Source organism: Aedes albopictus, chromosome 2 (genome assembly GCF_035046485.1).
Source record: "Aedes albopictus strain Foshan chromosome 2, AalbF5, whole genome shotgun sequence".
NCBI lineage: Eukaryota > Metazoa > Arthropoda > Insecta > Diptera > Culicidae > Aedes > Aedes albopictus.
In genome coordinates, this window is record NC_085137.1 from 27673767 (window position 1) to 27686897 (window position 13131).

General features: G+C 44.8%; 1 protein-coding gene across 3 annotated transcripts; it reads left to right on the plus strand.

The window, feature by feature from the left end:
- Positions 1–4405: 4405 nt before the first annotated feature.
- On the plus strand, positions 4406–10047 carry LOC109402606 (uncharacterized). 3 transcript variants are annotated; one of them, XM_029864175.2, is made up of 8 exons: positions 4406–4530; positions 4604–4756; positions 4818–5400; positions 5493–6200; positions 6278–6574; positions 7488–8243; positions 8311–8613; positions 9710–10047. In XM_029864175.2, exons 2-8 carry the CDS (start codon positions 4628–4630, stop codon positions 9928–9930), a joined length of 2997 nt encoding a protein of 998 aa, XP_029720035.1. In that variant the 5' UTR covers positions 4406–4530; positions 4604–4627; the 3' UTR covers positions 9931–10047. The 3 variants fall into 3 exon arrangements, with proteins under 3 accessions (XP_029720035.1, XP_062705343.1, XP_029720034.1); XM_062849359.1 differs by having other exon boundaries at positions 4407–4530; positions 7485–8243; XM_029864174.2 differs by having other exon boundaries at positions 4408–4530; positions 5496–6200; positions 7485–8243.
- Positions 10048–13131: the final 3084 nt, after the last annotated feature.

The following is a 13131-nucleotide window of genomic DNA, read 5'->3' on the forward strand; positions in this document are numbered from 1 at the left end:
ACCCGTTGAAGTACCGTCGATAGGAGGAAGCCGTTATTTCCTAACTTTTACGGATGATGCAAGTCGGAAAGTGTTCGTGTATTTCTTGACATCGAAGGGTCAGGTGTTCGAAGCGTACGAGGACTTCAAAGCGATGGCGGAGCGTCAATCTGGACGGAAACTGAGGATCCTGCGAACCGATAATGGAACAGAATTCGTAAATTCAAGAATGAAAGGCAGCATGAAGCGTGATGGAGTTGTTCACCAGACATCGTGTCCGTATACGCCGGAACAAAATGGAACCGCGGAACGTTTGAACCGGACTCTCGTTGAAAAAGCAAGATCCATGTTGACGGATGCGCGGTTACCGAAGAAATTTTGGGCGGAGGCAATATCGACAGCAGCTTACTTAGTAAACCGATGTCCGACCAGATCGTTAGAAGCAATTACTCCAGAAGAAGCGTGGACCCAAAGGAAGCCGAACCTTCAACATCTAAAAGTTTTCGGTTCAAGAGCAATGTATCACATTCCCAAACAGAAGCGAAGGAAGTTCGATTCGAAGGCTATGGAAGGAATCTTTATCGGATATGCAGAGAACTCGAAGGGGTACAGAATCTACGACCCGGATCTGAAGGATGTCATCATCAGTCGAGACGTGGTGATAGTGAGCGAAGGCGAGTTTGGATCGTTTTCCTCATTGGCGTGCGAACAGCAACCAGTTGATTTCATGGAACTCTATACCTGGATTGAGCCAGAAGAGCAGATTGAAGTTGAGGCAATTGGAACTACAACCGTGGTTCAACATGAAGATCAGGCGAACTGTAGTGATCCCGTTGGTTCCAGAGATGCCATGCCTGATCGTGCGCTCCCACCGCAACTTACAAGACCAGCTGAACAGGAGCAAGGGTTGAGGCGCAGCGGTCGGGAGCGCTTATTCCCAGGCAAGTATACCGATTTTGTGTGTTATAGTCAAAATACTGTCCCAGATTTTCCCCAGCAGTTGGATGTGGCAATGATCGACCATGATGACCCGCAAACAGTTACCGAGGCGTTACAGCGAGATGATCACAGGCTGTGGGAGCAAGCAATGGAGGAGGAAATCAGAGCTCTGGAGGAGAATGAAACTTGGGAGCTGACCGACCTTCCCCCAGGCAGAAAGGCGATTCGATCGAAATGGATTTTTAAAACCAAACGTGGAGCTGATGGACAGGTGGAACGACACAAAGCGCGGCTGGTAGTGAAGGGATGTTCGCAGCGGCCCGGAATTGATTACACCGAAGTATATTCACCAGTTGTACGGTATTCCACGATTCGCTACCTGTTGGCCTTAGCGGTGCAGTTCAATTTGGATATCGAGCAAATGGACGCAGTAACAGCATTTTTGCAAGGCAAGTTGAAGGATGAGGATATTTACATGGAGCAACCTGAAGGCTTTACTGGCGACCCAAAGAAGGTGTGTAAGCTGAAGCGTGCGTTATACGGGCTCAAACAATCGAGCAGGGTTTGGAATAACCAGCTGGACGAGGCACTACAAGAATTCGGCCTTATAAGATCTCATCAAGACTCGTGCCTGTATTTTATCATTGAAGGAGAACGAATGACGTTTATTACCGTATATGTGGATGATTTTTTTGATTTTTTCAAACGATGCGGAAATGAAGCTGAAGCTGAAACGCTTCCTGAATAGCAGATTCAAAATGAAGGATTTAGGCGAAGCAAAATTTTGTCTGGGATTGCGAATAACAAGAGATCGCGAGAAGGGCAAGATTTTCATCGATCAGCAGAACTACATTGAGGAAATTTTGAAGCGATTCAATATGGCAAATAGTAATGCTGTGTCGACTCCTGCGGATGCAAGTTTGAAGCTAGACAAAACGATGAGCCCCAGTACTCCCGAAGAAGTAGAAGCGATGAAAGCTGTTCCGTTCAAGGAGGCAGTTGGTTCCCTTTTATACGCGGCCCAAGCAACCCGACCGGATATTGCGTATGCGGTAAACATGGTGAGTCAATTTTGCAGCGATCCAGGACAGCGGCACTGGGAGGCCGTGAAGCGAATTCTGCGGTATCTTCGTGGAACCACTGAAGCACGATTGGAGTATTCGGCGAATGGCACCTCGCAACTGACCGGCTATACCGATGCGGATTGGGGAGGAGACGTGGATACGCGGAAATCAACTACGGGCTACATTTTTATGAAGATGGGAGGAGCTGTTTCCTGGAGCGTAAAACGACAAGCAACCGTGGCGTTATCGTCCTGTGAGGCGGAGTTGATGGCACTATCGGCAACGGTTCAAGAGGCTCTCTGGTGGCAACAGCTACTGGAACAAATCGATGGCAAGCAGGTGGTACCAGTTTTGTGTGACAACCAATCCGCAATCTGTATCGCCGGAAATAATGGATTCAAACCCCGGACCAAGCATGTATCCATCCGTTACCATTTCGTCAAGGACTCTATTGAAAATGGCGACATCAAACTTGGCTACATCTCTACAAGAGAACAACCAGCGGATGGATTCACAAAGCCGTTGACGAGACTGAAGCATGTGGAGTTCCGGAAGATGATAGGTATCGTAGGTTAAGGAGGAGTGTTGAGGCGTAGCGTGCGATTGTAGTAACCTACGATTTAGTTATTAGGTCTTAGCAACCGAGTTTGTTATTAGCTAATCAATAGATGTGAAAAATAAATTCATTCCTTTGTCCTTCAGACACTGCACACACCACACGTTATTATTTCCACTGCATGTTTATTTCCGGTCGGCCAAAGTTGAGTTCTAATCTCCTCATGATGATATCGATGTTGTCAGCATGCATCATTAAATGATTAACGCTTTTGGCAGCGTTTCCTCCCAAAGATTGCTGCAGTCTATTGAGGTTGTCCATGTTGCTGAATCGGCCTTCCAACGTTGTATCCTCAAATATTTTTTTAAATTTGGGCCAGTCCTTTGGCGATCCATAGAACATTGGCAATTTTACCAATGTTTGCCGCTTCAGGTAATTAGTCAGCTCCTTCTGGTCGTTATTGTTCTCCGGAACAGTGCTGGGTTCAATTTTGATATTTTTGAAGGCGTTGGCCATGATTCTCGTTATCTCCTGTATTAGTTGATTCGAAATTCCAGCCTGGTCTGTCGTACACTTGATACAGACCCATCTTTCCTCGGCAGTTGGTGAGCGCGTTAGCTTTGCACATACGAGGTGAAACCAACGATCACACTCGTCACATGCAACCATGTTATCTTTGCTGTCTTTATTAGTGCAAAGGCGGCAATGACCGTTAGGGTTGTTGATAAGTTTCGACATTCTGCTGCTTGGAATGTATATTCAATTTCCACAACTTGAAAATTGTTAGCAATTAGTTAGAGTTCTTTCAGCAAAGACACTCTGGCAGCTACTATCCACTTAGTAGGCCTATTAAGATGCACTGCGATCTTTCCCGAGTCAAAACTTTTCCAAACGCAAGACGGTTGTTCGTGAGTTCCTCTCTGGAGGACACCAAAATATTCTGTACTTGTAATAATGTATGCTCAAATGGCAGTGATATTTTTTCAAGTTCGATCTTTAGTCAGTTCTTCCTCTCATTCGGGAAGCTATTCTAAAGTGAAGCTTGAAGAAAATAACAAGCTTTCGGATGTGAGCTGAATAATTGGACCGTCTTGCTTTGGTGTAAGAAAAAGACTGATCCACACAAGTTTCAATTTGCAACTAACTCTCTATATTCAGAATAACGTTTATATACAGGGATTGCTTAATTCTAAATTTACCTACAGAATACCTGCGAAACCCTTTTTTGTTCACGTGTCTCGCGCATGTTTTTCGCGTCCGCCTGCTTTGACGCTTGCTTCAGGTAATCAGTTGTATTCTGCTTTGTTTGCCACCGCGCCGCCGGCGCCGCGGCCGGTCTGGGTTATCCCGTATTTCATTTTTGTCCTGCAATTTACCCGGGCTGGCGTCACGTGATCGGAAGGATTGAAGACTGTTACAAAAGAGAGCCGGTACGGGCGGATCCTTGTTACGTCTAATTTGAAGGATCAGTTTTATTGCCGGTTAATTTCGTTTTGTTTTTTTTTTAGGGAATTTCAGCTTTTGTTATTATTGGATAAATTTTGGTTAAAGAACCGGGGTTTTCCTAACAGACATGTTTATCATATCCTCGTCTACACCATTAGTGCGACTCATACTTTTGATGAGGCACCATACAGCAGCGACTCATACAATTTAGAGCACATACTATTTATGTGCTAATACCTGCGTAATCGGGTATTGGTTGCATATACTTTGGATGTGGTTTGGCACATGGATATTTGCCATTAAGTATGAGGCAATTTTCCTGAGTGTACGCCATCAAAAAGCTGTCAGATTTCGGAAATATCAACTTCTGTACACCGTGAGCGCGGTGTATTGCCTTTTATATCAAACAAACCTATTCCCTTGCGATGGTGAAAGCGCTGCAACGATCTCGGCAACGATTTTCCAGATCAAAACAAAATAAATAAAAATTTTGCTGTTTACATCCGAATTTTCTTCAGTCGTAATTTTTCACAAAATTTAATTTCGGTAATTTTTCGATGCTTTTTGAAACTATTTATATTCAATTAGAGATGACTGCAATCAATATCAATATTTTCAGTGGAATCAAGCATTGGACTTCGAAATGAATAGAACCACCTTTTGCCGCACCTGTGGCCGGGGTGGTTTGGTCTACAGCGTTCCATTGGTCCATCAATCGGAAGTAACAGGCCAAACTGTGCTGCACATGCTAGAGTATGGAGTGGGACTGAAGGTACTTTATTGACCTTTTACTTTATTTCTTGCAAACTAACACATTGGATTCCCCGCCCTAGCTTATCGACGATGGGGTATTCCCGCCGCAAATTTGTCGGCTCTGTTACGGACAGATCGTGGCGACCTACGAGCTGAAGCAGACGAGCATAGAATCTCAGACATGCTTTCTGCAGTGGTTTCCATCGGAAACGTTGGTCGGTGTTGCCGAAAACTTGCCTCCGGATGAAACAGAAATGAGAAAAGAGAAGATTGTCCAGGCCGAAGAATCTGCTCCGCCGGTTGATGTCCCACCGAGACCGGAAGTTGAAAGTCCCATGGTCGACTGTTCAATCCCAAAGGATGTCGTATTTACGGATAATGAAGTTCAGGAAGCCCTTATATCTGGAATTGCAGCTGAAATCGCACGACGGGCGAAAAAGGCACAAAGAGCTTATGAGTGCAAATACTGCGATTTTGACACGTTCGATAAATTGGAATACATTGCCCATTACAGCGTACACCCGGAAGCTATATGCTGCGAGTGCGGGTTTGTCACCAACAGGAAGTTTTCGCTTCGGCGGCACCTGGCGAATTTTCGATGCAATGAGTCTGATCGTTTTTTGAGTCCCCGGGTTCGTTTCAAACGAACACGTACCGATCGTGGTAAGTTTTTATTTATTTTCTTGTGATCATTGATTTATTTCGCCAATTATTTAATGAACACACCGAAACACAACCGGATTGGACGCATGAAGCAGTGGGTTTAGAATCAAACAACACATTTGTCGATGAAGCCCTTGAGCAAGTGCGAGAATGTTTACAACCTGAAGAGCATACCCAAGAACTTTCTAATCTAGAGAGGCCCAACATAGAACCAGAAAAATTGTCTTTGGTTGCATCCGAACTGGTTATTGAGTCTGTTAAAATAGAACCTGAGGACGCTTCGATTACCCAGAGCATTCCTAAGCTCAACCAGCAATTACCAACGCTTGAACATGACGAAGATAGTATGGAGCCCCATATGTACGACAGTACAGAGCTAGACGGAAAGATCTATATATGTCAATACTGTCCTTTTGCTACGCTTCTCCGAAATGATTACTTGCTCCACTTCGAGGACCATCCGCGAGTTCTACGATGTGTTTGCGGGTTCTTGACCGACAGAGCGTATACTCTGCGGCGGCATGTAGAAAAAACAGGTTGTGACCATTCTAAATACTCCCACAGTGGTAAGATTTATAAGTGTCAGTACTGTTCATACATATCGACCAGTAAGAGCCACTATGTGCGGCACTGGAGAACCCATCCGAAGAACCTCCGTTGCCTTTGTGGGTTCACAACTGACCGTAAATTTTCCCTGAGGCGGCATTTGAAAACTGCAAAATGTGAGGAGATCTACGGTAAAAAGGTGGACTGGGATGATTTTAATAAGCGTCGAACACCCGCGTATGTCAAAAATAATAGTAAGTATCTAAATCATATTTAACCGATCATTTTGAAATATGTTACTATTTTTTGATTACATTTTTTAAATATATAGAACCGTTTCAATTAGTGTGGCTTGGCGAGGGTAACCCTGAGCTTGCAGAAGAAGAACCCAGCGATAACAACACAACAAATGGGTACAAATGTTCCTACTGCGCGCACATCTCGAAGGACCGTCGGGAGTACTTGTCCCATAGTAGAACGCATCCGAAAAACTTCCAGTGCCTTTGTGGATTTGAGACAGACAGAAGGTTCACCTTCCAGCGGCATCTGCTCAAATGGGGCTGTGAGAAGGCTTATGGAAAGAGGATGGATTTAGGACCGAGAGTTTCTCGGAAAGCCAGGAAGAAAGGTAAGTTTTTTGGACGGTTCACATCTTCGTCCACAAGCTAATGTTATGCGATTCAACAATATTCGATGTGAATAGTGACGTCTAAGACGTGTTGAGACGCTCTTGCGTACTTGAAGTGTGTCCAGATGAATCAACTGATATAACATTAAAAAAATAGATAGTCTATGCGGATCGCGGCAACTGCGAAGGCAGTCGATGGAAGGCGTAACGTAGGAAGCCGATCCTCTCAAATCCATTTTGGTAATTGGATGCATTACAATCGAGCAGTACTTAAGTTTTGATCAAACCAATTTTCTAGAAATTTCTATTGGTAGGTATTTCTCCAAAAGATTCGTCTGAGAATTTTCAACAAGTTTTTTAGGTTTCGCCTGGATTTTATTCTAGCATTCCTTTTGGAGATCCTTCTGGCCTTTTTTTCAGGAATTCCTGGAATTCTTGATATTTTCCTAAAGATAGGGAATTGAATTCCTAACAGTATTCCTTTATCCAGAAGTTTTTCTAGATGTTATCTAGAAGTTTCTTCTGAGAATCTCGGATGATTTCCAGCAGAAACTCAAGATGGAACATCTTCAGGGATCCCAGAACAAATTCCTTGAAGAATCTGAAAAGGATTGTTCTCGTTATACTATTAACACAGTCACACAGTTGATTTTGACGAAATGTAGCTGAACTGTATAGCGATCAGGATCAGCATGAAAAAAAAAAAATCATTTTGAGATGATTGCCTGCGATACCAAATGGGTTGAAGTCACCAATGATAATAATCTCGTCTCAAGTCGCTGTTATTATCGGTAGCGAAAAATGTTCAACTAAACGTTTAAAACATGCAGCATAGGCAGACTGGTCACAGACAAGCAGAATATTGTAGATAATATGCGTTAGCTATTTAGGATTTTTCATCTTTCCACAGCAGTACACACCAAAGCACAATTGGACTCGGCACTTGAAGCAGTGAGTTCAGAATCAGGAGCAACGCCTTTCGAAGGAGATATAAAGCTTGAGGAAGAATGTTTGTTACCAGAAGGTAATACAACGGAGCCTGCAGTTCATTATGCTGCTGACACTGAAGGGGAAGATTTACCGTTAAGTGATTCAGACATTATTATTGAAGCTGTTAAAATTGAACCTGAGGACGCTTCGATTTTCGAAGATATTTCAAAGCTCAGCGAGGAATATTCAACTCCAGAGATTCATACGGAACTCATAAGTGAAGACAATACTCAGAAGACACAAAAGATCTTCACATGCACGTACTGTCCCTTCACTACGGTAGTTCAAACGGATTACATGTTGCACTACAGAGGCCATCCGAGAGTTCTACGCTGTGTTTGTGGGTTCATGACCGACAAACAGTTCACTTTACAGCGACACGTAGCCATTTCGGGCTGTAACAGGACTGTAAACGATGAGCTTGGCCGTCCAAGATCCTCTCGACATTGGAAACTCTTTAAGTGCCGGTACTGTTCGTACAGTTCGACCAGTCGGGCAGACTACGTGATGCATTGGAAATGCCATCCTAAGGTTCTTCGTTGCCTTTGTGGGTTCACAACCGACCGTAAATTTTCCTTGGTACGGCATCTGGGAGTAGTAAAATGCGAAACGACCTACGGTAAAAAGGTGGACTGGGAGGCTTACCAGCGAGGAGCACGCGGATGGCTCAGAAATCGAAGTAAGTGAAATGCACCCTGTTCTAATCCAATGTGAATTTACTTAAACGTTACATTCTATTGATACAGCGCCGTTTGATATTTCTTGGATCAACGTGGAAAACCATGAGATTGCCATTGCCCCAGAGCAACCTCAAGCAGCACCGCAAAATAAAATCTTCAAGTGTACTCTCTGTTCATACACAACAACCAATCGTCAAAAGCATCGGTCCCATTACAGAACACATCCCATGAATTATCATTGTTTTTGCGGCTTTTCGACCGACAGAAAATTCAGCCTCCAGAGGCATCTGCGCAAGAAGCGTTGCGAGGAGATTTATGGAAAAAGATTTGATTTTGAGCAGATACCGTCTAGGAAACGCAGGGCGAAAGGTATGTTCAGCTGCCTAATTGGCCATATTCTTCCGAAATGTGTGTGCTTTCTCTTACATAGTAAAGCATTGTCCAGTTAGAATCCGGACGCAGATAATCACTTATATCTCAGAGGTGGAATAACAAATAGAAAAGGTGAAGCCCTCAAAACTTAGATAGTTTACTGTAGTTTTATGGAAAAATATCATTAAAATTATTTTGTTTAATTTTTGATACCTTTTTTTATTTTTTCCGTGATTACTTCCTTAAAAATCTGCACAATGGTAGTAAATTTTAACATCAAGCCCTTCGGCGGATTTGTTTCACAATCAGGTCATCTCTGTAGTGTCCTGAGACCCTCTACCAATCTGATTAGGATTCCAAAGAAACTTTGCCAAATATTTCTCTTCTTGCGAAATTAAGAGCTATTCAGTGAATTCCAAAGAAGCGAAATTTAAGTGTTTTTTCGTTAATAAACACTATCCAACAGTGATGACACCACTACACATCTCAGGCTGTCGTGATAGCTCACCAAATTAGCTCAAACCTCTCCAGATCCCTTGTGTGCATTTTTGAAAAGCAGCACGCGATTCTTGAGGTTATCATCTTTGTACACATTTGGTGTCAAAATCGTGATGTGAGAAAACGATGTCCAGAGCTCGAACTTCCTGGCAAATCTTGGAATTCCAAGCAGATTTATCCATGAACATAAACTTCAATCTTCCTTGGGCACTTTCTCATGGCATGGTTAAAACATCTGTGCACATCACACATAATGGTTATGGAGACATTAACATTTTTCGCGACTGTCGTACCTGACCACGCTTAATTTTCAGCGTGTTTGTGCAAGATTTTTTTCCTTCACTTGTCTTCAATCTGAAATAACTTTTCATTCGTAGCAAGAAAATCGATGAAATTTTCACCATCAATAGAGGACTTGTTTATTATCAGACTGCTGTAAAAAAAAATATGATTATGATCATTGAGAGCGTCACAATAAATTATCCTTTGCGTCCGGATTCTAACTGGACAATGCTTTATGTTTCTATATTTTACCAAAAACCATTATCGCATATATCTACGAAACTTTATTCAATATAACAATGAAATTCTACAGATTTTATCAACCTAGACAGCACCGAATCTACGAGTTCGAAACAGATCGAAGAGTCGGCTATCGCATCGAATTCTGCAGACATACCAACAGGATCGACTGCAGCAGTAGTCGGTGAGGAAACTGTTAATCTTGAGGAATCAATCAGCCAAGAAGTCTCGACAAAACTAGAACATCATGAAGAAGGTCAAGAAGATTCCATGAATGTTGATCTAAACGACTAACCAATCAAATATTCACGAGTTTAGCGTACTCATCGCTTAAATACTACTGGGGAGTGTTATGGCTTATTCCGGAGTTTAACTTAATGAATAAAACCGAATTTAATCCTCAACCGCGAACTTCATGTTCTTTATTTTCCGAGTCCATTCTCAACTGACTTACCACTGTGTGTATTAGTGCAAGGGTGCACGGTAAAATTAATATAGTCAAAACATAACAATCTCTTCTTCTTCTAGGTTGCTTCTATACTTCCCATCTGTCAAAGTTTCCTGACCCGGTTAGGCCCCAAGATCCATTACGTAGTCGTCATACCTCAGAGGACGCCTGACATGCCGTGTTGGTCGTCCCATTGTCGATTGTCCGTTTGAGGCTTGCAACGGCGATGTTTGAATATTTCTCGGTGTAGCCCAGTCTGCTTCCGTCTCTTCATCGAGGTCTTCCTCGTTTTCCATGTCCCGTCCGTTGGTGGCCACAATGGAGTTGTTTGGAACCTTTTTGACATGTGATGTATTGCGCCGATATTGAACTCCTTCCGGTGTTTCGACCAAGATGCTGTTTCCTTCCTTTTTAATCACTCTGGCCGGTGCTGGCAGGAACGTTGGAGAAAGCTTATTCTGCTTCACTAGATTTTTCATCAAGACGACGTCTCCTTCTGCCAAAGTTGATTCTCGCGTGTTATGCGCCTTGTCATATCGTTCTTTAGCTGCAGCACGATACGCATGGTCTCGATCACGCACTGTTTCGTCCTGGACGGAATGCTTGGCTGAAATTTGAGGAATCCAGTCCTTGAACTGCCTGCCGAATGCAAGTTCAGCTGGCGATCGTCCAGTAGCAGGGTGTGGTGTTAACGAATAGACATAGTTGAACACGTCGAGGTCTTTCTTCCAGTCGGATTTGTTGTGGGCCGCTATGCGCAAGATTTTTAGGATACTCCTGTTCTGCCTCTCAACCTCACCATTGGCCTGAGGCCAATATGGGGTCGTATGTCGAAGCTGAATCCCGTATTGTACGCAAAACTCCTTCATTTCGTCACTGGAAAAATTTGCTGCATTGTCGGCCAGGAGTACATCCGGGAATCCTAGCCGAAGAAAGATCGGCCTCAGCTTTTTCAGAATATCCGCTGTTGCTGTCTGACGTAACACTTCCACTATACGGTATCGACTGTACAAGTCGATTACGACCAGCAAAGACTCCCCGGACGGTAGCGGTCCTAGAATGTCCATGCTCAGGTAGCTCCATGGGACTGCAGGCAGTTCGCGAACTTTAAGCGGTTCTGGTGACCCTGGCTGGCTAACTATCTGGCAATCCATGCACGAACGAACGAGATTCTCCGCCTCCCTATCTATGGTCGGCCACCACACTTTAGCACGCAGACGTTGTTTGGTGCGCTCGATTCCGGGGTGCCCAATGTGAGACAGCTCCAGTATACGCTTACGAATGGTCTGCGGTATGACCAATCTGTCTCCCCGCAACAGCACGTCATTCACCACCAACAACTCATCTTTGAAAGGAATGTACTTTTTCACTGCTTCCGTCCATTGTCCAGATACTATTGCGGCTTTCACCGTGGCTAATTCGCTGTCCTTCAATGTTGCCTTTGTCACTTCCTCCAATGTCATTGCTGCGGGCTTAGTTACTTCTACAATCGCCAACAGCATAGATTCGCCATGTTCGTCGTACGTCGCACAATCGAGAAACTTCGGCAGCCGAGACAGTGGATCAGCAATATTTGCCTTGCCCGGGATATGGATGATCTTGAACCGAAACGACTGCAGTCGTAATGCCCAGCGTTCTATGCGCCTGCACGGTCGTTGTTTGGGTCCGAACAAAACCTTCAATGGCTGATGATCGGTGACCAAAAGAAATTCTAATCCTCGGAGATACATTTCCAGCCGTTCGACGGACCACACAAGCGCAAGTGCCTCCTTTTCATTCTGCGCGTAAGCTTGCTCGGTTTCTGAGAGTCCCTTGCTGATGTAACAGATGACACGTTTTCTTCCATCGCTTTCTTGAATGAGCACCGCTCCCAGCCCTGTCGGGCTGGCGTCTGCTATGACGATGGTCTTATCGAGCGGGGAATAGTACCCCAGATTTTTCGGATTGGAAAGAATGTCTTTGATTTTAGAGAAAGCATGTTGTTGCTCCTTGCCCCAAGAAAATGGGATGTTTTTCTTGAGCAGACGTCGTAGAGGTGTAGTTAACGTGGCCAAGTCAGGTATGAATTTCCCGAGGTAATTCACTAGGCCCAGGAAGCTGCGTAACTCTTCCACGGTTTGCGGGTCACGAAATCTTTTGATTGTTTCCACTTTGTCGTATTTCTGTCGGTTGATCGTTGCTCCACAAGACTCAAGCCTGTCCAACACCGCTTTCAAGATGATGTCGTGTTCTTTTTTCGTTGCTGCAAACACTAGAACGTCATCAATAAAGGGTTTTACACCCGGCAGTCCGGTTAGAATGCGCTCCATTATGCACTGAAAAACTTCAGATGCACAATTCATCCCGAACATCAGTCGCTTATAGCGGTAGTACCCGTTGTGCGCTGCGAACGTTGTGATCGCCCGAGAGCCTTCTGCCAATTCCACTTGATGGAAGGCCTTATTAAGGTCGATTTTGGAGAACCACTTACAGTTGTTCAAATGCGGGATGATGCTGTCAAACGTGGGTAAGGGGTAGTGTTGAGGGATGATTGCCTTATTAGCATCACGCATGTCGACGCATAGTCGTACCTCGGACGTGTCACCTGGTTTTGGGCGTACTACCAACCTCGAAATCCATGGAGAGTCTCGTGGTGCTTCCTCGATTACATCCTTGTTTACAACAACGATATTGATCAGATGATCGTACTTGCCGGGAATATTGGCCGTCAGCAACCAGGGATGTCGCCACGGGATCGGAAGTCGTACCTGCCGGGGAGACGGGCCGTCAGCAACCAGGGATGTCGCCACGGGATCGGGAGTCGTACCTGCCGGGGAGACGGGCCGTCAGCAACCAGGGATGTCGCCACGGGATCGGAAGTCGTACCTGCCGGGGAGACGGGCCGTCAGCAACCAGGGATGTCGCCACGGGATCGGAAGTCGTACCTGCCGGGGGAGACGGGCCGTCAGCAACCAGGGATGTCGCCACGGGATCGGGAGTCGTACCTGCCGGGGGAGACGGGCCGTCAGCAACCAGGGATGTCGCCACGGGATCGGGAGTCGTACCTG